This window comes from Lithobates pipiens, unplaced genomic scaffold (genome assembly GCF_037356315.1).
Source record: "Lithobates pipiens isolate NorthernLeopardFrog02 unplaced genomic scaffold, aLitPip1_a1.2 Scaffold_27, whole genome shotgun sequence".
NCBI classification, from domain to species: domain Eukaryota; kingdom Metazoa; phylum Chordata; class Amphibia; order Anura; family Ranidae; genus Lithobates; species Lithobates pipiens.
This window is the reverse complement of record NW_027507788.1, coordinates 229,092,571-229,114,387: the sequence shown is the minus strand read 5'-3', so window position 1 is coordinate 229,114,387 and position 21,817 is coordinate 229,092,571. Positions and strand designations below refer to the sequence as shown.

At 53.4% G+C, this 21,817-nt stretch overlaps 1 protein-coding gene across 1 annotated transcript in view; it reads left to right on the top strand.

Annotated features, from left to right (window-relative positions):
* Nucleotides 1-21,817, top strand: part of LOC143933032 (putative oxidoreductase YteT) — a 259,999-nt gene that overhangs the window by 107,624 nt on the left and 130,558 nt on the right. The window contains exons 7-9 of the mRNA XM_077455949.1: nt 1,797-1,848; nt 6,007-6,114; nt 20,501-20,557. Of these exons, the coding sequence (XP_077312075.1) occupies nt 1,797-1,848; nt 6,007-6,114; nt 20,501-20,557 (217 nt within the window). The remainder of the gene's footprint in view (nt 1-1,796; nt 1,849-6,006; nt 6,115-20,500; nt 20,558-21,817) is intronic.

Below are 21,817 nucleotides of genomic sequence, written 5' to 3'. Positions count from 1 at the left end.
CCAATGGGAACACGCAGCCCCCAGCCAATAAGGACACAGGGCCCCCACCTAATAAGGACACAGATGCCCCCCCAAATGGGGACACACAGCCCCCCCCAATGAGGACACAGGGCCCCCCAATGAGGACACAGATGCCCCCCAAATGGGGACACAGCTGCAGCTCCCACCCAATGGGGACACAGATGCCCCCCCCAATGGGAACACACAGCCCCCAGCCAATGAGGACACAGCCCCCCACCCAATGAGGACATAGGCACCCCCCTTTCCCTCTACCACCATCCACTTGCCCTCTGGAAGATTTGCCCGGTATTGAGGGGGGGAAGTGCCTGGTATTGAGGGGGGGAAGTGCCCGGCATTGAAGGGGGGGAGGGGAAGTGCCCAGTATTGAAGGGGGGAGGGGGGAAGTGCCCAGTATTGAGGGGGGGAAGTGCCCGGTATTGAGGGGGAAGTGCCCGGTATTGAGGGGGGGAAGTGCCCGGTATTGAGGGGGGGGCGAAGTGCCCGGTATTGAGGGGGGAGGGGGGGGCGAAGTGCCCGGTATTGAAGGGGGGAGGGGGGGAAGTGTCTGGTATTGAGGGAGGAGGGGGGGTGTCTGGTATTGAGGGGGGGTGTCTGGTATTGAGGGGGAGGGGGAAGTGTCTGGTATTGAGGGGGGAAAGTGCAGGTATTGAGGGGGGAGGAGGGGGGGGTGTCTGGTATTGAGGGGGGAGGGGGGAAAGTGCCGGTATTGAGGGGGGAGGAGGGGGGGAGTGTCTGGGATTGAGGGGGGAAAGTGCCGGTATTGAGGGGGAGGAGGGGGGAGTGTCTGGTATTGAGGGGGGAGGGGGGAAAGTGCCGGTATTGAGGGGGGAGGAGGGGGGGAGTGTCTGGTATTGAGGGGGGAGGAGGGGGGAGTGTCTGGTATTGAGGGGGGAGGAGGGGGGGAGTGTCTGGTATTGAGGGGGGAGGAGGGGGCAGTGCCTGGTATTGAGGGGGGAGTGTCTGGTATTGAGGGGGGAGTGTCTGGTATTGAGGGGGGAGGAGGGGGGGAAGTGCCTGGTATTGGGGGGTAAAATTGTAATGTAATTGTACTGTCTGCCCTCATGGTGTAACGCGCTGCACACAGTCTCTGTGTAATATAAATCCTATATAATAATTACCCAGACTGACCAATCAGAGAAGGCGGTCGGTTTCTATCGTGACATTTTTTTTTTCTAAGGGTGGGATTCTGAGCACCACTTTAAGGGGGACATTCTTCCTATTGGCCGCCAGTATCAGGGGGCATTGTTCCTATTGGCTGCCAGTATCAGGGGCATTGTTCTATTGACCCCTGATGAATTGGTTTTAGTAAGGGTTCCTCGAGACCTGAAAATAACTTTTGGGGTTCCTCTAGGGTTAAAGGTTGGTATAGCCCGTCACCCCCCTGCACCCCCTGGTTGTAGGTCGGCTGTTGTTTATTTGGTTTGCCAAAGTCCAGCGCCTCCGAGGCCGCCGGTGCCAAGTCTCTCCTTTACTGTGTATAACATCACTGACTCCGATGAGCCACCAGCCATACCCTCTGAGGTGGAATGTAGTGTGCCAATCAGTTGCCGTAGCTGAGCAGCTATATAATAGAGCCAGGGGGTTGGCAGGGCACTGGGGCGCTGGAGGTACTCGAGTTTGATCCTCAGTGAGCGTTTTCTCCATATAAGTGTTCAGAAAAAGGGCGTTTATAATCCTGAACATCTTTAAAGTCACTAGCACTGGCGCATTATGGAGTACATATAGTAATTGGGGCATGAGGATCATTCTGATCAGATTCTCTCTACCCGCTACAGACAGAGAGAAGTCCGTGCTTTACTCCGGTCCCTGAACCTTTGCAGCAGCGGGGTATGTTTAATCTGCCATAGTCTCGGATCTTAGGGGAATCACCGGAATTCCTAAATATCTAAATGAGGTAGTGAAAGGCACAGTGTTAGTGGCGGGTGGCACAGTGTTAGTGGCGGGTGGCGCAGTGTTAGTGGCGGGTGGCACAGTGTTAGTGGCGTGTGGCGCAGTATTAGAGTTGGGTGGCACAGTGTTAGTGGCGGGTGGCACAGTGTTAGTGGTGGGTGGCGCAGTGTTAGTGGCGGGTGGCACAGTGTTAGTGGCGGTGGCACAGTGTTAGTGGCGGGTGGCGCAGTGTTAGTGGCGGGTGGCGCAGTGTTAGTGGCGGGTGGCGCAGTATTAGAGTTGGGTGGCGCAGTGTTAGTGGCGGGTGGCACAGTGTTAGTGGCGTGTGGCGCAGTATTAGAGTTGGGTGGCACAGTGTTAGTGGCGGGTGGCACAGTGTTAGTGGCGGGTGGCGCAGTGTTAGTGGCGGGTGGCGCAGTGTTAGTGGCGGGTGGCGCAGTGTTAGTGGCGGGTGGCGCAGTGTTAGTGGAGGGTGGCGCAGTGTTAGTGGCGGTGGCACAGTGTTAGTGGCAGGTGGCGCAGTGTTAGTGGCGGGTGGCGCAGTGTTAGTGGCGGGTGGCACAGTGTTAGTGGCAGGTGGCGCAGTGTTAGTGGCGGGTGGCGCAGTGTTAGAGTTGGGTGGCACAGTGTTAATCGCGGGTGGCGCAGTATTAGAGTTGGGTGGCACAGTGTTAGTGGCGGGTGGCGCAGTGTTAGTGGCAGGTGGCACAGTATTAGAGTTGGGTGGCACAGTGTTAGTGGCGGTGGCACAGTGTTAGTGGCGGTGGCACAGTGTTAGTGGCGGTGGCACAGTGTTAGTGGCGGTGGCACAGTGTTAGTGGCGGGTGGCACAGTGTTAGTGGCGGGTGGCGCAGTATTAGAGTTGGGTGGCGCAGTGTTAGTGGCGGTGGCACAGTGTTAGTGGCGGGTGGCACAGTATTAGAGTTGGGTGGCACAGTGTTAGTGGCGGTGGCACAGTGTTAGTGGCGGTGGCACAGTGTTAGTGGCGGTGGCACAGTGTTAGTGGCGGTGGCACAGTGTTAGTGGCGGGTGGCACAGTGTTAGTGGCGGGTGGCACAGTATTAGAGTTGGGTGGCGCAGTGTTAGTGGCGGTGGCACAGTGTTAGTGGCGGGTGGCACAGTGTTAGTGGCGGGTGGCGCAGTGTTAGTGGCGGTGGCACAGTGTTAGTGGCGGGTGGCGCAGTGTTAGTGGCGGGTGGCGCAGTGTTAGTGGCGGGTGGCACAGTGTTAGTGGCAGGTGGCGCAGTGTTAGTGGCGGGTGGCGCAGTGTTAGAGTTGGCTGGTGCAGTGTTAGTGGCGGGTGGCGCAGTGTTAGTGGCGGGTGGCACAGTGTTAGTGGCGGGTGGCACAGTGTTAGTGGCGGGTGGCGAAGTGTTAGTGGCGGGTGGTACAGTGTTAGAGTTGGGTGTGCAGTGTTAGTGGCGGTGGCACAGTGTTAGTGGCGGGTGGCACAGTGTTAGTGGCAGGTGGCACAGTGTTAGTGGCGGGTGGCACAGTGTTAGTGGCAGGTGGCACAGTGTTAGTGGCAGGTGGCACAGTGTTAGTGGTGGGTGGCGCAGTGTTAGTGGCAGGTGGCACAGTGTTAGTGGTGGGTGGCACAGTGTTAGAGTTGGGTGGCACAGTGTTAGTGGCGGGTGGCGCAGTATTAGAGTTGGGTGGCACAGTGTTAGTGGCGGGTGGCGCAGTGTTAGTGGCAGGTGGCACAGTATTAGAGTTGGGTGGCACAGTGTTAGTGGCGGGTGGCACAGTGTTAGTGGCGGGTGGCGCAGTATTAGAGTTGGGTGGCACAGTGTTAGTGGCGGGTGGCACAGTGTTAGTGGCAGGTGGCACAGTGTTAGTGGTGGGTGGCGCAGTATTAGAGTTGGGTGGCACAGTGTTAGTGGCGGGTGGCGCAGTATTAGAGTTGGGTGGCACAGTGTTAGTGGCGGGTGGCGCAGTGTTAGTGGCAGGTGGCACAGTATTAGAGTTGGGTGGCACAGTGTTAGTGGCGGTGGCACAGTGTTAGTGGCGGGTGGCACAGTGTTAGTGGCTGTGGCACAGTGTTAGTGGCGGTGGCACAGTGTTAGTGGCGGGTGGCGCAGTATTAGAGTTGGGTGGCGCAGTGTTAGTGGCGGTGGCACAGTGTTAGTGGCGGGTGGCGCAGTGTTAGTGGCGGTGGCACAGTGTTAGTGGCGGGTGGCACAGTGTTAGTGGCAGGTGGCACAGTGTTAGTGGCGGGTGGCGCAGTATTAGAGTTGGGTGGCACAGTGTTAGTGGTGGGTGGCACAGTGTTAGTGGCGGGTGGCGCAGTATTAGAGTTGGGTGGTGCAGTGTTAGTGGTGGGTGGCACAGTGTTAGTGGCGGGTGGCGCAGTATTAGAGTTGGGTGGTGCAGTGTTAGTGGTGGGTGGCACAGTGTTAGTGGCGGGTGGCACAGTGTTAGTGGCGGGTGGCACAGTGTTAGTGGCGGTGGCACAGTGTTAGTGGCGGGTGGCACAGTGTTAGTGGCGGGTGGCGCAGTATTAGAGTTGGGTGGCACAGTGTTAGTGGTGGGTGGCACAGTGTTAGTGGTGGGTGGCACAGTGTTAGTGGCGGGTGGCGCATTATTAGAGTTGGGTGGTGCAGTGTTAGTGGTGGGTGGCACAGTGTTAGTGGCGGGTGGAGCAGTGTTAGTGGCGGGTGGCGCAGTGTTAGTGGCGGGTGGCGCAGTGTTAGTGGTGGGTGGCACAGTGTTAGTGGCGGGTGGCGCAGTATTAGAGTTGGGTGGCAGAGTGTTAGTGGTGGGTGGCACAGTGTTAGTGGTGGGTGGCGCAGTATTAGAGTTGGGCGGCACAGTGTTAGTGGTGGGTGGCACAGTGTTAGTGGCGGGTGGCGCAGTATTAGAGTTGGGCGGCACAGTGTTAGTGGTGGGTGGCACAGTGTTAGTGGCGGGTGGCGCAGTATTAGAGTTGGGTGGCACAGTGTTAGTGGTGGGTGGCAGAGTGTTAGTGGCGGGTGGCAGAGTGTTAGTGGTGGGTGGCAGAGTGTTAGTGGCGGGTGGCGCAGTATTAGAGTTGGGTGGCACAGTGTTAGTGGTGGGTGGCACAGTGTTAGTGGCGGGTGGCGCAGTATTAGAGTTGGGCGGCACAGTGTTAGTGGCGGGTGGCATCCCCCTTCATCAATGAGCACCACAGAGGATTTGGTCCAGTTGCTCTGGAGCCGAGGATCTGCCGATTTCCTCTATGGTAGACATAAGAGAACGTCTACATCCCCGAGTAAGATCATGGCGTCCCCTGCGTATGACATCACCTTCTCCTGTTTGTCCTCATATCTATATATCTATATCCTGCAATACCCGGATTGGCTCTTACTTTGATCGCCAGAGGCTCTATCGGTAAGGTGAAAAGCAGGGGTGACGGGGGGCACCCCTGCCGCGTTCCTCTACCTAAAGTGAAGGGGTGGGATGTGACCCCAGATGCCCGGATGGCTGCCTTCGGGTTATGGTATAGCATCCGTACCCAGGAAATGTACCCCCAAAGCCATGGGGTCTAAGGATCTCCCGCGGGTATTCCCACTCGATGCTATAGGAGGCCTTCAGAGCAAATTCCGCTGCCCCACAGTGCCCGCTGCCCCACAGTGCCCGCTGCCCCACACTGCCCGCTGGGGGCTGCATATTTAGGTAGAGCCTCCTTAGATTTACTGCCGTTGGCTTGCTGGGCATGAATCCGGGTGGACAATCATCATAATGACACCATTCAGCCTAATCACTAGTGTTTTAGCCAAGAGCCTGATATGGCTCTGTAGTAGAGATATGGGTCTATATGGGTCTATATGGGTCTATATGGGTCTATATGGGTTGGGGTCCAGGGGGTCTTTACTATAAGAACTATATTGGCCATAGAGGGAGCCAAGACCCGCTGTTCCCTGGCTGTACTGTGTGCTGCTTTTACTAAGGAAGGTGATGGATTTTACTCCCTATTTTATTCCCTACTTTGTATATCCCTGCTGAGCAGGGGTTCTCACCCTCCCCCCTCCATCCAATCCTGTCACCATTGTGTCTGGAGATTCATACATTGTACCAATGGGAGATGAGATTGTAGCCATTTCCTCATATAGATCTTCTCTGATCTCCATGTAGGTGACTCCGGAGGATTGCAGAGAAATCGTCTCCACGTGTAAGGAGAAGGCAGTGCTGCTGGCGGTGGGACACGTCCTGCGCTACCATCCCGTCTCCATCCAAATCAAGGTGAGAGCGTCCCTACAAGATTCATGGAGGACTTCAGACCCGCCGGAGATTCAGGATTTACTTAGTGGGAATCTCTGCATCCTAAAATCCTCCATGGAGCTTCTATATACCGAGGACAGATCCTCACTCCTAACTCCTCACTCCTCAACCCTCGCTCCTCAACCCTCACTCCTTGCTCCTCACTCCTCAACCCTCACTCCTTGCTCCTCACTCCTTGCTTCTCACTCCTCAACCCTTGCTCCTCGCTCCTAACTCCTCGCTCCCCGCTCCTCAGCCTTCACTCCTCGCTCCTCACTCCCTGCTCCTCACTCCTCAACCCTCACTCCTCAACCCTCGCTCCTTGCTCCTCACTCCCCACTCCTCACTCCCCACTTCTCGCTCCTTGCTCCCCGCTCCTCAACCTTCCTTGCTCCTCACTCCTCAACCCTCGCTCCCCGCTCCTCGCTCCTCAACCCTCACTCCTTGCTCCCCGCTCCTCAACCCTCACTCCTCAACCCTCACTCCTCACTCCTTGCTCCTCACTCCTCAACCCTCACTCCTTGCTCCTCACTCCCTGCTCCTCACTCCTCATTCCTTGCTCCTCAACCCTCACTCCTCATTCCTTGCTCCTCACTCCTCAACCCTTGCTCCTCACTCCTTGCTCCTCACTCCTCAACCCTCACTCCTTGCTCCTCACTCCCTGCTCCTCATTCCTTGCTCCTCACCCCTCAACCCTCACTCCTTGCTCCTCACTCCTCACTTCTCGCTCCTTGCTCCTCACTCCTTGCTCCTCACTCCCTGCTCCTCACTCCTCAACCCTCGCTCCTCACTCCTTGCTCCTCACCCCTCAACCCTCACTCCTTGCTCCTCACTCCCTGCTCCTCACTCCTCAACCCTCACTCCTCATTCCTTGCTCCTCACCCCTCAACCCTCACTCCTTGCTCCTCACTCCTCACTTCTCGCTCCTTGCTCCTCACTCCTCACTCCTTGCTCCTCACTCCCTGCTCCTCACTCCTCAACCCTTGCTCCTCACTCCCTGCTCCTCACTCCTCAACCCTCGCTCCTCACTCCTTGCTCCTCACTCCTCACTTCTCGCTCCTTGCTCCTCACTCCCCACTCCTCACTCCTTGCTCCTCACTCCCTGCTCCTCACTCCTCAACCCTCGCTCCTCACTCCTTGCTCCTCACTCCTCACTTCTCGCTCCTTGCTCCTCACTCCCCACTTCTCGCTCCTTGCTCCTCACTCCCTGCTCCTCGCTCCTCAACCCTCGCTCCTTGCTCCTCGCTCCTCACTCCCTGCTCCTCACTCCTCAACCCTCGCTCCCTGCTCCTCATTCCTTGCTCCTCACTCCCCACTTCTCGCTCCTTGCTCCTCACTCCTCAACCCTCGCTCCTTGCTCCTCACTCCTCAACCCTCGCTCCTTGCTCCTCACTCCTCAACCCTAGCTCCCTGCTCCTCACTCCTTGCTCCTCACTCCCCACTCCTCACTTCTCGCTCCTTGCTCCTCGCTCTTCACTCCTGGCCAGAAGATACAAAGAATTCCACAGGAAACGAGAGAAACCAAAAAAAATGCCAATTGTGGAAAAAACGCAGAATGAGGCGAATAAGAGATACCAGATGTTCTCCAAACTGCAGTCCTTGCTTGTCTTTATCTGGCCATTGAGCACTTTTCCCCCCACTGATACCAATGATGGGGCACTATTCCCCCCAATGATGGGGCACTATTCCCCCCCCACTGACACCAATGATGGGGCACTATTCCCCCCCACTGACACCAATGATGAGTCACTATTCCTCCCACTGATACCAATGATGGGGCACTATTCCTCCCACTGACACCAATAATGGGGCACTATTCCTCCCACTGACACCAATGATGGGGCACTATTCCCCCCACTGATACCAATGATGGGGCACTATTCCCCCCACTGATACCAATGATGGGGCACTATTCCTCCCACTGACACCAATGATGGGGCACTATTCCTCCCACTGACACCAATGATGGGGCACTATTCCTCCCACTGACACCAATGATGGGGCACTACTCCTCCCACTGACACCAATGATGGGGCACTATTCCTCCCACTGATACCAATGATGGGGCACTATTCCTCCCACTGACACCAATGATGGGGCACTATTCCTCCCACTGACCAATGATGGGGCACTACTCCTCCCACTGACACCAATGATGGGACACTATTCCTCCCACTGACACCAATGACGGGGCACTATTCCTCCCACTGATACCAATGATGGGATATTGTTTACTCCCATTGATGCCAGGGCTTTTTCTACTTACACTGGGTAAAGTTTGGGCCCTCAAAGTCTAAAAGACGGTTAACTTGCCCTTTGTTTAGAAGGTTTGGGGACCCCTTATCTACATAGATGTACAGAGACAGGGGGGCTCTGGGAAAGATTTTTCATGGAAACGATTGAAAGTGATCAAATACTTGGGTACGTGAGTGTCAGAACTGGAACATGGAGCAATGGAAGAAGGTGGCTTGGTCTGATGAATTTGAGGAACACAACAATTCGTTTGAGGTGTTGACTTGGCCTTCAAATTCCCCAGATCTGAATCCAATTGAGCATCTGTGGGATTTACTAGAAAAACAAGTCTAATCCTTGGAGGCCACACCTCCCAACATATATGACTTGAAGGATCTGCTAGGGACAGCTTGGTGCCAGATGCCACAGCGTACCTTCAGAGGTCTAGTGAAGTCCATGCCTCAATGAGCCAGGGATGATTTAGTACCAAAATTGGGACCTACTTTATATTAGGTGGGTGGTCCTAATGATATCACTGATCATATCACTTATAAGGAATCATCAGGAGAGAAGATGGCGGGCAGCGTTTTGCTAAGGCAGTCAGAGGTGTCAGAAGACTCTGTTGACTTCTTGGCCTCACATGGCATCGCCCATCTCCTGAGTTTGCACTGTGTGTGGTCAGGCAGTTCAAAGGCAGTGAATGTCACCCTTCAGATGACCTTTCACCTCCTGACACCCCAGTTGAAGTATCTGGCAGTAAACCAATAAAAGATCCGGGAATCTATAAATCTTCTAAATGTCGGCCATCAGAAGTAAGATAAAGCCAAGTATCAGAACTCTGCAGACCCTCCATCACGGACGGGTCTCTGGTATTGTAGTGGTGGTCTTTGTCCTGTAGATGGAGCTCTTCATGGACGGGTCTCTGGTATTGTAGCTGGTGGTCCTTGTCCTGTAGATGGGGCTCTTCATGGACATTTCTCTGGTATTGTAGCTGGTGGTCCTTGTCCTGCAGATGGAGCTCTTTATGGACAGGTCTCTGGTATTGTAGCCGGTGGTCTTTGTCCTGTAGATGGAGCTCTTCATGGACGGGTCTCTGGTATTGTAGCTGGTGGTCCTTGTCCTGTAGATGGGGCTCTTCATGGACGGGTCTCTGGTATTGTAGCTGGTGGTCTTTGTCCTGTAGATGGAGCTCTTCATGGACGGGTCTCTGGTATTGTAGCTGGTGGTCCTTGTCCTGTAGATGGGGCTCTTCATGGACGGGTCTCTGGTATTGTAGCCGGTGGTCCTTGTCCTGTAGATGGAGCTCTTCATGGACGGGTCTCTGGTATTGTAGCTGGTGGTCCTTGTCCTGTAGATGGGGCTCTTCATGGACGGGTCTCTGGTATTGTAGCTGGTGGTCTTTGTCCTGTAGATGGAGCTCTTCATGGACGGGTCTCTGGTATTGTAGCTGGTGGTCCTTGTCCTGTAGATGGGGCTCTTCATGGACGGGTCTCTGGTATTGTAGCCGGTGGTCCTTGTCCTGTAGATGGAGCTCTTCATGGACAGGTCTCTCATATTGTAGCTGGTGATCCTGGTCCTGTAGATGGAGCTCTTCATGGACAGTTCTCTGGTATTGTAGCTGGTGGTCCTTGTCCTGTAGATGGAGCTCTTCATGGACAGGTCTCTGGTATTGTAGCCGGTGGTCTTTATCCTGTAGATGGAGCTCTTCATGGACGGGTCTCTGGTATTGTAGCTGGTGGTCCTTGTCCTGTAGATGGGGCTCTTCATGGACAGGTCTCTGGTATTGTAGCCGGTGGTCCTTGTCCTGTAGATGGGGCTCTTCATGGACAGGTCTCTGGTATTGTAGCCGGTGGTCTTTGTCCTGTAGATGGAGCTCTTCATGGACGGGTCTCTGGTATTGTAGCTGGTGGTCCTTGTCCTGTAGATGGGGCTCTTCATGGACGGGTCTCTGGTATTGTAGCTGGTGGTCCTTGTCCTGTAGATGGAGCTCTTCATGGACAGGTCTCTCGTATTGTAGCTGGTGATCCTGGTCCTGTAGATGGAGCTCTTCATGGACAGTTCTCTGGTATTGTAGCTGGTGGTCCTTGTCCTGTAGATGGAGCTCTTCATGGACAGGTCTCTGGTATTGTAGCCGGTGGTCTTTGTCCTGTAGATGGAGCTCTTCATGGACGGGTCTCTGGTATTGTAGCTGGTGGTCCTTGTCCTATAGATGGAGCTCTTCATGGATGGGTCTCTGGTATTGTAGCTGGTGGTCCTTGTCCTGTAGATGGGGCTCTTCATGGATGGGTCTCTGGTATTGTAGCCGGTGTTCCTTGTCCTGTAGATGGAGCTCTTCATGGACGGGTCTCTGGTATTGTAGCTGGTGGTCCTTATCCTGTAGATGAAGCTCTTCATGGACAGGTCTCTGGTATTGTAGCTGGTGGTCCTTGTCCTGTAGATGGAGCTCTTCATGGACGGGTCTCTGGTATTGTAGCTGGTGGTCCTGGTCCTGTAGATGGAGCTCTTCATGGATGGGTCTCTGGTATTGTAGCTGGTGGTCCTTGTCCTGTAGATGGAGCTCTTGATGGACGGTTCTCTGGTATTGTAGCTGGTGGTCCTGGTCCTGTAGATGGAGCTCTTCATGGATGGGTCTCTGGTATTGTAGCTGGTGGTCCTTGTCCTGTAGATGGAGCTCTTCATGGACGGTTCTCTGGTATTGTAGCTGGTGGTCCTTGTCCTGTAGATGGAGCTCTTCATGGACAGGACTCTGGTATTGTAGCTGGTGGTCCTTTTTCTGTAGATGGAGCTCTTCATGGACAGGTCTCTGGTATTGTAGCCGATGGTCCTTGTCCTATAGATGGAGCTCTTCATGGACAGGTCTCTGGTATTGTAGCTGGTGGTCCTTGTCCTGTAGATGGAGCTCTTCATGGATGGGTCTCTGGTATTGTAGCTGGTGGTCCTTGTTCTGTAGATGGAGCTCTTCATGGACGGGTCTCTGGTATTGTAGCTGGTGGTCCTTGTTCTGTAGATGGAGCTCTTCATGGACAAGACTCTGGTAATGTAGCTGGTGGTCCTTGTTCTGTAGATGGAGCTCTTCATGGATGGGTCTCTGGTATTGTAGCCCATGGTCCTTGTCCTGTAGATGGAGCTCTTCATGGACGGTTCTCTGGTATTGTAGCTGGTGGTCCTTGTTCTGTAGATGGAGCTCTTCATGGACAGGTCTCTGGTATTGTAGCCGGTGGTCCTTGTCCTGTAGATGGAGCTCTTCATGGACAGGTCTCTGGTATTGTAGCCGGTGGTCCTTGTCCTGTAGATGGAGCTCTTCATGGACAGGTCTCTGGTATTGTAGCTGGTTGTCCTTGTCCTGTAGATGGAGCTCTTCATGGACGGCTCTCTGGTATTGTAGCTGGTGGTCCTTGTTCTGTAGATGGAGCTCTTCATGGACGGGTCTCTGGTATTGTAGCTGGTGGTCCTTGTTCTGTAGATGGAGCTCTTCATGGACGGGTCTCTGGTAATGTAGCTGGTGGTCCTTGTTCTGTAGATGGAGCTCTTCATGGACAGGACTCTGGTATTGTAGCTGGTGGTCCTTGTTCTGTAGATGGAGCTCTTCATGAATGGGTCTCTGGTATTGTAGCCCATGGTCCTTGTCCTGTAGATGGAGCTCTTCATGGACGGGTCTCTGGTATTGTAGCTGGTGGTCCTTGTTCTGTAGATGGAGCTCTTCATGGACGGGTCTCTGGTATTGTAGCCGATGGACCTTGTCCTGTAGATGGAGCTCTTCATGAATGGGTCTCTGGTATTGTAGCTGGTGGTCCTTGTTCTGTAGATGGAGCTCTTCATGGACAGTTCTCTGGTATTGTAGCTGGTGGTCCTTGTTCTGTAGATGGAGCTCTTCATGAATGGGTCTCTGGTATTGTAGCCCATGGTCCTTGTCCTGTAGATGGAGCTCTTCATGGATGGGTCTCTGGTATTGTAGCTGGTGGTCCTTGTTCTGTAGATGGAGCTCTTCATGGACGGGTCTCTGGTATTGTAGCCGATGGTCCTTGTCCTGTAGATGGAGCTCTTCATGAATGGGTCTCTGGTATTGTAGCTGGTGGTCCTTGTTCTGTAGATGGAGCTCTTCATGGACAGGACTCTGGTATTGTAGCTGGTGGTCCTGGTCCTGTAGATGAAGCTCTTCATGGATGGGTCTCTGGTATTGTAGCTGGTGGTCCTTGTTCTGTAGATGGAGCTCTTCATGGACGGGTCTCTGGTATTGTAGCTGGTGGTCCTTGTTCTGTAGATGGAGCTCTTCATGGACGGGTCTCTGGTATTGTAGCCGATGGTCCTTGTCCTGTAGATGGAGCTCTTCATGAATGGGTCTCTGGTATTGTAGCTGGTGGTCCTTGTTCTGTAGATGGAGCTCTTCATGGACAGTTCTCTGGTATTGTAGCTGGTGGTCCTTGTTCTGTAGATGGAGCTCTTCATGAATGGGTCTCTGGTATTGTAGCCCATGGTCCTTGTCCTGTAGATGGAGCTCTTCATGGACGGGTCTCTGGTATTGTAGCTGGTGGTCCTTGTTCTGTAGATGGAGCTCTTCATGGACGGGTCTCTGGTATTGTAGCCGATGGTCCTTGTCCTGTAGATGGAGCTCTTCATGAATGGGTCTCTGGTATTGTAGCTGGTGGTCCTTGTTCTGTAGATGGAGCTCTTCATGGACAGTTCTCTGGTATTGTAGCTGGTGGTCCTTGTTCTGTAGATGGAGCTCTTCATGAATGGGTCTCTGGTATTGTAGCCCATGGTCCTTGTCCTGTAGATGGAGCTCTTCATGGACGGGTCTCTGGTATTGTAGCTGGTGGTCCTTGTTCTGTAGATGGAGCTCTTCATGGACGGGTCTCTGGTATTGTAGCCGATGGTCCTTGTCCTGTAGATGGAGCTCTTCATGAATGGGTCTCTGGTATTGTAGCTGGTGGTCCTTGTTCTGTAGATGGAGCTCTTCATGGACAGGACTCTGGTATTGTAGCTGGTGGTCCTGGTCCTGTAGATGAAGCTCTTCATGGATGGGTCTCTGGTATTGTAGCTGGTGGTCCTTGTTCTGTAGATGGAGCTCTTCATGGACGGGTCTCTGGTATTGTAGCTGGTGGTCCTTGTTCTGTAGATGGAGCTCTTCATGGACAGGACTCTTGTATTGTAGCTGGTGGTCCTGGTCCTGTAGATGAAGCTCTTCATGGATGGATCTCTGGTATTGTAGCCGATGGTCCTTTTCCTGTAGATGGAGCTCTTCATGGACGGGTCTCTGGTATTGTAGCTGGTGGTCCTTGTCCTGTAGATGGAGCTCTTCATGGACGGTTCTCTGGTATTGTAGCTGGTGGTCCTTGTTCTGTAGATGGAGCTCTTCATGGACAGGACTCTGGTATTGTAGCTGGTGGTCCTTGTTCTGTAGATGGAGCTCTTCATGGACGGGTCTCTGGTATTGTAGCTGGTGGTCCTTGTTCTGTAGATGGAGCTCTTCATGGACAAGACTCTGGTAATGTAGCTGGTGGTCCTTGTTCTGTAGATGGAGCTCTTCATGGATGGGTCTCTGGTATTGTAGCCCATGGTCCTTGTCCTGTAGATGGAGCTCTTCATGGACGGTTCTCTGGTATTGTAGCTGGTGGTCCTTGTTCTGTAGATGGAGCTCTTCATGGACAGGTCTCTGGTATTGTAGCCGGTGGTCCTTGTCCTGTAGATGGAGCTCTTCATGGACAGGTCTCTGGTATTGTAGCCGGTGGTCCTTGTCCTGTAGATGGAGCTCTTCATGGACAGGTCTCTGGTATTGTAGCTGGTTGTCCTTGTCCTGTAGATGGAGCTCTTCATGGACGGCTCTCTGGTATTGTAGCTGGTGGTCCTTGTTCTGTAGATGGAGCTCTTCATGGACGGGTCTCTGGTATTGTAGCTGGTGGTCCTTGTTCTGTAGATGGAGCTCTTCATGGACGGGTCTCTGGTAATGTAGCTGGTGGTCCTTGTTCTGTAGATGGAGCTCTTCATGGATGGGTCTCTGGTATTGTAGCCGGTGGTCCTTGTCCTGTAGATGGAGCTCTTCATGGACGGGTCTCTGGTATTGTAGCCCATGGTCCTTGTCCTGTAGATGGAGCTCTTCATGGACAGTTCTCTGGTATTGTAGCTGGTGGTCCTTGTTCTGTAGATGGAGCTCTTCATGAATGGGTCTCTGGTATTGTAGCCCATGGTCCTTGTCCTGTAGATGGAGCTCTTCATGGACGGGTCTCTGGTAATGTAGCTGGTGGTCCTTGTTCTGTAGATGGAGCTCTTCATGGATGGGTCTCTGGTATTGTAGCCGGTGGTCCTTGTCCTGTAGATGGAGCTCTTCATGGACGGGTCTCTGGTATTGTAGCCCATGGTCCTTGTCCTGTAGATGGAGCTCTTCATGGACAGTTCTCTGGTATTGTAGCTGGTGGTCCTTGTTCTGTAGATGGAGCTCTTCATGAATGGGTCTCTGGTATTGTAGCCCATGGTCCTTGTCCTGTAGATGGAGCTCTTCATGGACGGGTCTCTGGTATTGTAGCTGGTGGTCCTTGTTCTGTAGATGGAGCTCTTCATGGACGGGTCTCTGGTATTGTAGCCGATGGTCCTTGTCCTGTAGATGGAGCTCTTCATGAATGGGTCTCTGGTATTGTAGCTGGTGGTCCTTGTTCTGTAGATGGAGCTCTTCATGGACAGGACTCTGGTATTGTAGCTGGTGGTCCTGGTCCTGTAGATGAAGCTCTTAATGGATGGGTCTCTGGTATTGTAGCTGGTGGTCCTTGTTCTGTAGATGGAGCTCTTCATGGACGGGTCTCTGGTATTGTAGCTGGTGGTCCTTGTTCTGTAGATGGAGCTCTTCATGGACAGGACTCTTGTATTGTAGCTGGTGGTCCTGGTCCTGTAGATGAAGCTCTTCATGGATGGATCTCTGGTATTGTAGCCGATGGTCCTTTTCCTGTAGATGGAGCTCTTCATGGACGGGTCTCTGGTATTGTAGCTGGTGGTCCTTGTCCTGTAGATGGAGCTCTTCATGGACGGTTCTCTGGTATTGTAGCTGGTGGTCCTGGTCCTGTAGATGGAGCTCTTCATGGACGGGTCTCTGGTATTGTAGCCGATGGTCCTTATCCTGTAGATGGAGCTCTTCATGGACGGTTCTCTGGTATTGTAGCCGGTGGTCCTGGTCCTGTAGATGGAGCTCTTCATGGACAGGTCTCTGGTATTGTAGCTGGTGGTCCTTGTTCTGTAGATGGAGCTCTTCATGGACAGGACTCTGGTATTGTAGCTGGTGGTCCTGGTCCTGTAGATGGAGCTCTTCATGGACGGGTCTCTGGTATTGTAGCCGATGGTCCTTGTCCTGTAGATGGAGCTATTCATGTACGGGTCTCTGGTATTGTAGCTGGTGGTCCTTGTTCTGTAGATGAAGCTCTTCATGGACAGGACTCTGGTATTGTAGCTGGTGGTCCTGGTCCTGTAGATGAAGCTCTTCATGGATGGGTCTCTGGTATTGTAGCTGGTGGTCCTTGTCCTGTAGATGGAGCTCTTCATGGACGGTTCTCTGGTATTGTAGCCGGTGGTCCTGGTCCTGTAGATGGAGCTCTTCATGGACAGGTCTCTGGTATTGTAGCTGGTGGTCCTTGTCCTGTAGATGGAGCTCTTCATGGACAGGTCTCTGGTATTGTAGCTGGTGGTCCTGGTCCTGTAGATGGGGCTCTTCATGGACAGGTCTCTGGTATTGTAGCTGGTGGTCCTTGTCCTGTAGATGAAGCTCTTCATGGACGGGTCTCTGGTATTGTAGCTGGTGGTCCTTGTCCTGTAGATGGAGCTCTTCATGGACGGGTCTCTGGTATTGTAGCTGGTGGTCCTTGTCCTGTAGATGGAGCTCTTCATGGACGGGTCTCTGGCATTGTAGCTGGTGGTCCTTGTCCTGTAGATGGAGCTCTTCATGGACGGGTCTCTGGCATTGTAGCTGATGGTCCTTGTCCTGTAGATGGAGCTCTTCATGGACGGGTCTCTGGTATTGTAGCTGGTGGTCCTTGTCCTGTAGATGGAGCTCTTCATGGACGGTTCTCTGGTATTGTAGCTGGTGGTCCTTGTCCTGTAGATGGAGCTCTTCATGGACGCGGATCTTCTCGTTGATGATCTCTGTACTTTGTTTTATTCTCTGTTAATGAATAGCTCTCCCTGAGAACGAAGGTGACTTTTCCCACCATTGAAGTCGGTTAATGATCAGTTCTCCTCGTTAGTGAGAAGTCATTTAACAGATGAAAGGAAGTTCCCGCTCCAATAAAGAATCAAAATCCTTCACCAGATTAACCGCAAGGGTGAACTTTGCTTCTTTTGGGTCTTATTATTGTGTGCATCCACGGCCCACTGAAAATCCTTCACATTCTTACCAATGGTGCCCCCCACGTCCCAAAAATGTTCAGTAAAGCCAAAATTGTTGGTGCGTTGACTACCATGGGATATGACCGACATCTTCTCAATGGATTGACAATGGAGCTCACAAATAGAAAGAGATCAGCAACCAGGCGTTCAATGCACCAATAAAGAGTGTCCAGTACAGCAGAGATTCTGACGCGTTTTTGTACGCGTTTTGCTACGACTAAGGGCAGAAACGCATCAGTATCTCTTGTGTACTGGATCCCTTTGTATTCTAATAAAGAAGCTCTTATGTGCTTGCCGACTTCTTCCTATTTAGGTGTCTCTCCGGCTCGGATTGGAATTGCCCATATCTCACATTGAGGGTCCCTACACTTTGATATTATGGACTTCCCAGGTCACGGCTGTAGATGGAGATCAACCATTGGAAAGGTCTTCAGTCTGTCTCCTGATGAGGACAGGAATAGAAGAATACAGAAAAACCTTGGATTGAGAGCGTTGTGCAAGACAAGCAAATGTTTTTTTATAAATGTTGACTTGATCTACAAGCGATGTCTTGATATACAAGTACCGTCACCCGTCACAACTGAGTATAAGAGAGAAGAGAGGGCGCCTCTAAGTGTAGCAATATGGTTACATTTAATGAAGGTCCAACATTTAGCATCTCACATGGCTGATGGTTAAAAGAGGCTCATCTAAGTGTGCAGGCATCCGGGGTAAAGCTGTCCATGTAGACCATCCCCCGCACCGCCATCATCCCTTCCACGATCGGTTTAAGCCTCGCTTTCAGATCGCTCTACTGCAGGGTAGTCTTCCCGGTCACGATCGCACACTGACAGCGGTGTGGGGGATGGTCTATGTGGACAGCTTTACCCCAGATGTCTCCATACTTAGATGTGCCTCTCCTAAACATCAACCATGTGAGTTACTAAATGTTGGACCTTCAATAAATGTAACCATATCGCTACACTTAGAGGCGCCCTCTCTTCTCTTTTATACTCCGGAGCTCCTGCTGGATTTTGCTTCTGATCCCCTTGTGGAGGATTCCATTTGTGGACGGCCATTTTATGGTTTCACAACCAATCGCATCGCTATAATCTTTTTATATGGACTATAAACGGAAGGATTTATGAATAAATGGTTGTGGAACGAATCATCCGAGTTTCCAATTCCTTCCAATGGGAAAATTCGCTTTGATATAAGAGTGCTTTGGATTACAAGCATGTTTCTGGAATGAATTCTGCTCTCAATCCAAGGTTTTACTGTATTGGAGACACTCAGGGCCCCTGATGGGGTACAGACAGTACTGCCGTACCGGGCCCCGGCTCCATCCACTCAACAGGGGGAGGGGCCTGGGCTCGACACTGATGTGGGAGATTGAACCTACATGCCTTTTGTTCATGTTTGGCCAAACTGGCCAAACCAATCATGGCCAGGCTGCCCTCCTCCCCCCTCTCATTCTGCTGTCCATGTAGCGGGGAGGGGGCAGGGTGTCAGGTTGGCTAATGGTGGAAACACTACAAAATAAGCCAAGAAACTTCACTTGTATTATCCTTTGTATTGGAATTAAAATCTAGTGCAAGTTCAGAAAGATTTTGTTCTTATCTGAGGAGAACTATAAGAAACGTTTCTACAGGAAGTGCCACCATGAGTTCCTCTGCTGGCAACTCACTGGATTGATGATCAATTATTGGTCAGTACTGAAGGGGCGGGACTTCTGCTCAGGCAGTTGGAGTCATTGATTGGCTGTTCTGCCTGATTGTCCATCCCAAAACCCCATCTGACAGAGACTACGTGACCACTGCCATGGCCTGTGCTTGTGTGCCGACCACCAGAGGGAGCTCAGGGGATGGTGTGCATGCTCAGGGGTGGTCTTCTCCTCTCTGTCTCCTGTACCACCTATGAGATCCCGGCTGAGAAGATGACCAGCCACCAGAGGGAGCTCAGGGGACGGTGTGCATGCTCAGGGGTGGTCTTCTCCTCTCTGTCTCCTGTACCACCTATGAGATCCCGGCTGAGAAGATGACCAGCCACCAGAGGGAGCTCAGGGGACGGTGTGCAGGCTCAGGGGTGGTCTTCTCCTCTCTGTCTCCTGTACCACCTATGAGATCCCGGCTGAGAAGATGACCAGCCACCAGAGGGAGCTCAGGGGATGGTGTGCATGCTCAGGGGTGGTCTTCTCCTCTCTGAGTCCTGGACCACCTATGGGATCCTGGCTGAGAAGATGACGGCCACCAGAGGGAGCTCAGGGGATGGTGTGCATGCTCAGGGGTGGTCTTCTCCTCTCGGTCTCCTGGACCACCTATGTGATCCTGGCTGAGAAGATGACCGGCCACCAGAGGGAGCTCAGGGGATGGTGTGCATGCTCGGGGGTGGTGTTCTCCTCTCGGTCTCCTGGACCACCTATGAGATCCTGGCTGAGAAGATGGCCACCAGAGGGAGCTCAGGGGACGGTGTGCATGCTCAGGGGTGGTCTTCTCCTCTCTGTCTCCTGGACCACCTATGTGATCCTGGCTGAGAAGATGACCGGCCACCAGAGGGAGCTCAGGGGATGGTGTGCATGCTCGGGGGTGGTGTTCTCCTCTCGGTCTCCTGGACCACCTATGAGATCCTGGCTGAGAAGATGGCCACCAGAGGGAGCTCAGGTGACGGTGTGCATGCTCAGGGGTGGTCTTCTCCTCTCTGTCTCCTGGACCACCTATGAGATCCTGGCTGAGAAGATGACCGGCCACCAGAGGGAGCTCAGGGGATGGTGTGCATGCTCGGGGGTGGTGTTCTCCTCTCGGTCTCCTGGACCACCTATGAGATCCTGGCTGAGAAGATGGCCACCAGAGGGAGCTCAGGTGACGGTGTGCATGCTCAGGGGTGGTTTTCTCCTCTCTGTCTCCTGGACCACTTATGTGATCCTGGCTGAGAAGATGACCGGCCACCAGAGGGAGCTCAGGGGACGGTGTGCAGGCTCAGGGGTGGTCTTCTCCTCTCTGTCTCCTGGACCACCTATGAGATCCTGGCTGAGAAGATGACCGGCCACCAGAGGGAGCTCAGGGGACGGTGTGCATGCTCAGGGGTGGTCTTCTCCTCTCTGTCTCCTGGACCACCTATGAGATCCTGGCTGAGAAGATGACCGGCCACCAGAGGGAGCTCAGGGGACGGTGTGCAGGCTCAGGGGTGGTCTTCTCCTCTCTGTCTCCTGGACCACCTATGAGATCCTGGCTGAGAAGATGACCGGCCACCAGAGGGAGCTCAGGGGACGGTGTGCATGCTCAGGGGTGGTCTTCTCCTCTCTGTCTCCTGGACCACCTATGTGATCCTGGCTGAGAAGATGACCGGCCACCAGAGGGAGCTCAGGGGACGGTGTGAATGCTCAGGGGTGGTCTGCTCCTCTCTGTCTCCTGGACCACCTATGAGATCCCGGCTGAGAAGATGACTGGAGATCCCCAAATTATCACTCGCTATATAAATTCAGAACATACAAAACCCATCACTGATGGAAGATTGAACACAATAAATTGCAGATAATGACTAATCCAGTCCATGTGTTGGTTTTGTGGGGGATGGTAATGGAGGTCACATTATTTGTCACATTATCCATCTAATGATTATGATTGGAGTCTGTTATCAATGATGGTTCCTGGAGGGCCGGCCCCCCGTGGTCTTCCCAGTGAATTCCATGGATAATCCTCCGATCTGTCCTCAGGGTTATAAATATAAGAAGTTCTGATTGCAGGAACATTCTCTGTAAAGCTCCCTTCTCATCTCGTTGTGTCCTTGTCTTTAGGAACTGATCGATTCCGGAGTTATTGGGGACATTGTCCACATCCAGCATATGGAGCCAGTAAGTATCCAATGAAGACTCTTCATACCCGGGTCAAAAATTGGACCATGAAGGTGGATCTAGGTCTAAATAACCGAATATTGTCCAATGTGTGGGCTGCTCCTTATATTCAAAGTCAGTGAAGATCTAATCTGATACTGAATGGAGGGGTGGGTGATGGGCCTCACTGCAGTACATATAGGGCTTCCCTTCAACTGTCACTATTATCTATACCCCCCCCCTATCACACCTGCAGACATATTGATACATGTAATTGGGGTATGTAATGTGTAAATGGGGTATGTGACATGCAGTTGGAATAAGTGACGTTCAGTTAGGGTAACTGACGTGCGGTTGGGGTATGTGACGTGCGGTTGGGGTATGTGACGCGCGGTTGGGGTAGGTGACGCGCGGTTGGGGTAGGTGACGCGCGGTTGGGGTAGGTGACGCGCGGTTGGGGTAGGTGACGCGCGGTTGGGGTAGGTGACGCGCGGTTGGGGTATGTGACGCGCGGTTGGGGTATGTGACGCGCGGTTGGGGTATGTGACGCGCGGTTGGGGTATGTGACGCGCGGTTGGGGTATGTGACGCGCGGTTGAGGTAGGTGAATTGCGGTTGGAGTAGGTGACGTGCGGTTGGGGTAGGTGAATTGCGGTTGGAGTAGGTGACGTGCGGTTGGGGTAGGTGACGTGCGGTTGGGGTAGGTGACGCGTGGTTGGGGTAGGTGACGCGTGGTTGGGGTAGGTGACGCGTGGTTGGGGTAGGTGACGCGTGGTTGGGGTATGTGACGCGCGGTTGGGGTAGGTGACGCGCGGTTGGGGTAGGTGACGCGCGGTTGGGGTAGGTGACGCGCGGTTGGGGTATGTGACGCGCGGTTGGGGTATGTGACGCGCGGTTGGGGTAAGTGACATGCGGTTGGGATATGTGATGCACTGTTGGGGCATGTGACGCATGGTTGAGGTAAGTGACGCGCGCTTGGGGTAGGTGAGGCGCGGTTGGGGTAGGTGGCGCGCGGTTGGGGTAGGTGACACGCGGTTGGGGTAGGTGACGCGCGCTTGGGGTAGGTGAGGCGCGGTTGGGGTAGGTGGCGCGCAGTTGGGGTAGGTGACACGCGGTTGGGGTAGGTGACGCGCGGTTGGGGCATGTGACGCGCGGTTGGGGCATGTGACGCGCGGTTGGGGCATGTGACGCGCGGTTGGGGCATGTGACGCGCGGTTGGGGCATGTGACGCGCGGTTGGGGCATGTGACACGCGGTTGGGGTATGTGACGCGCGGTTGGGAT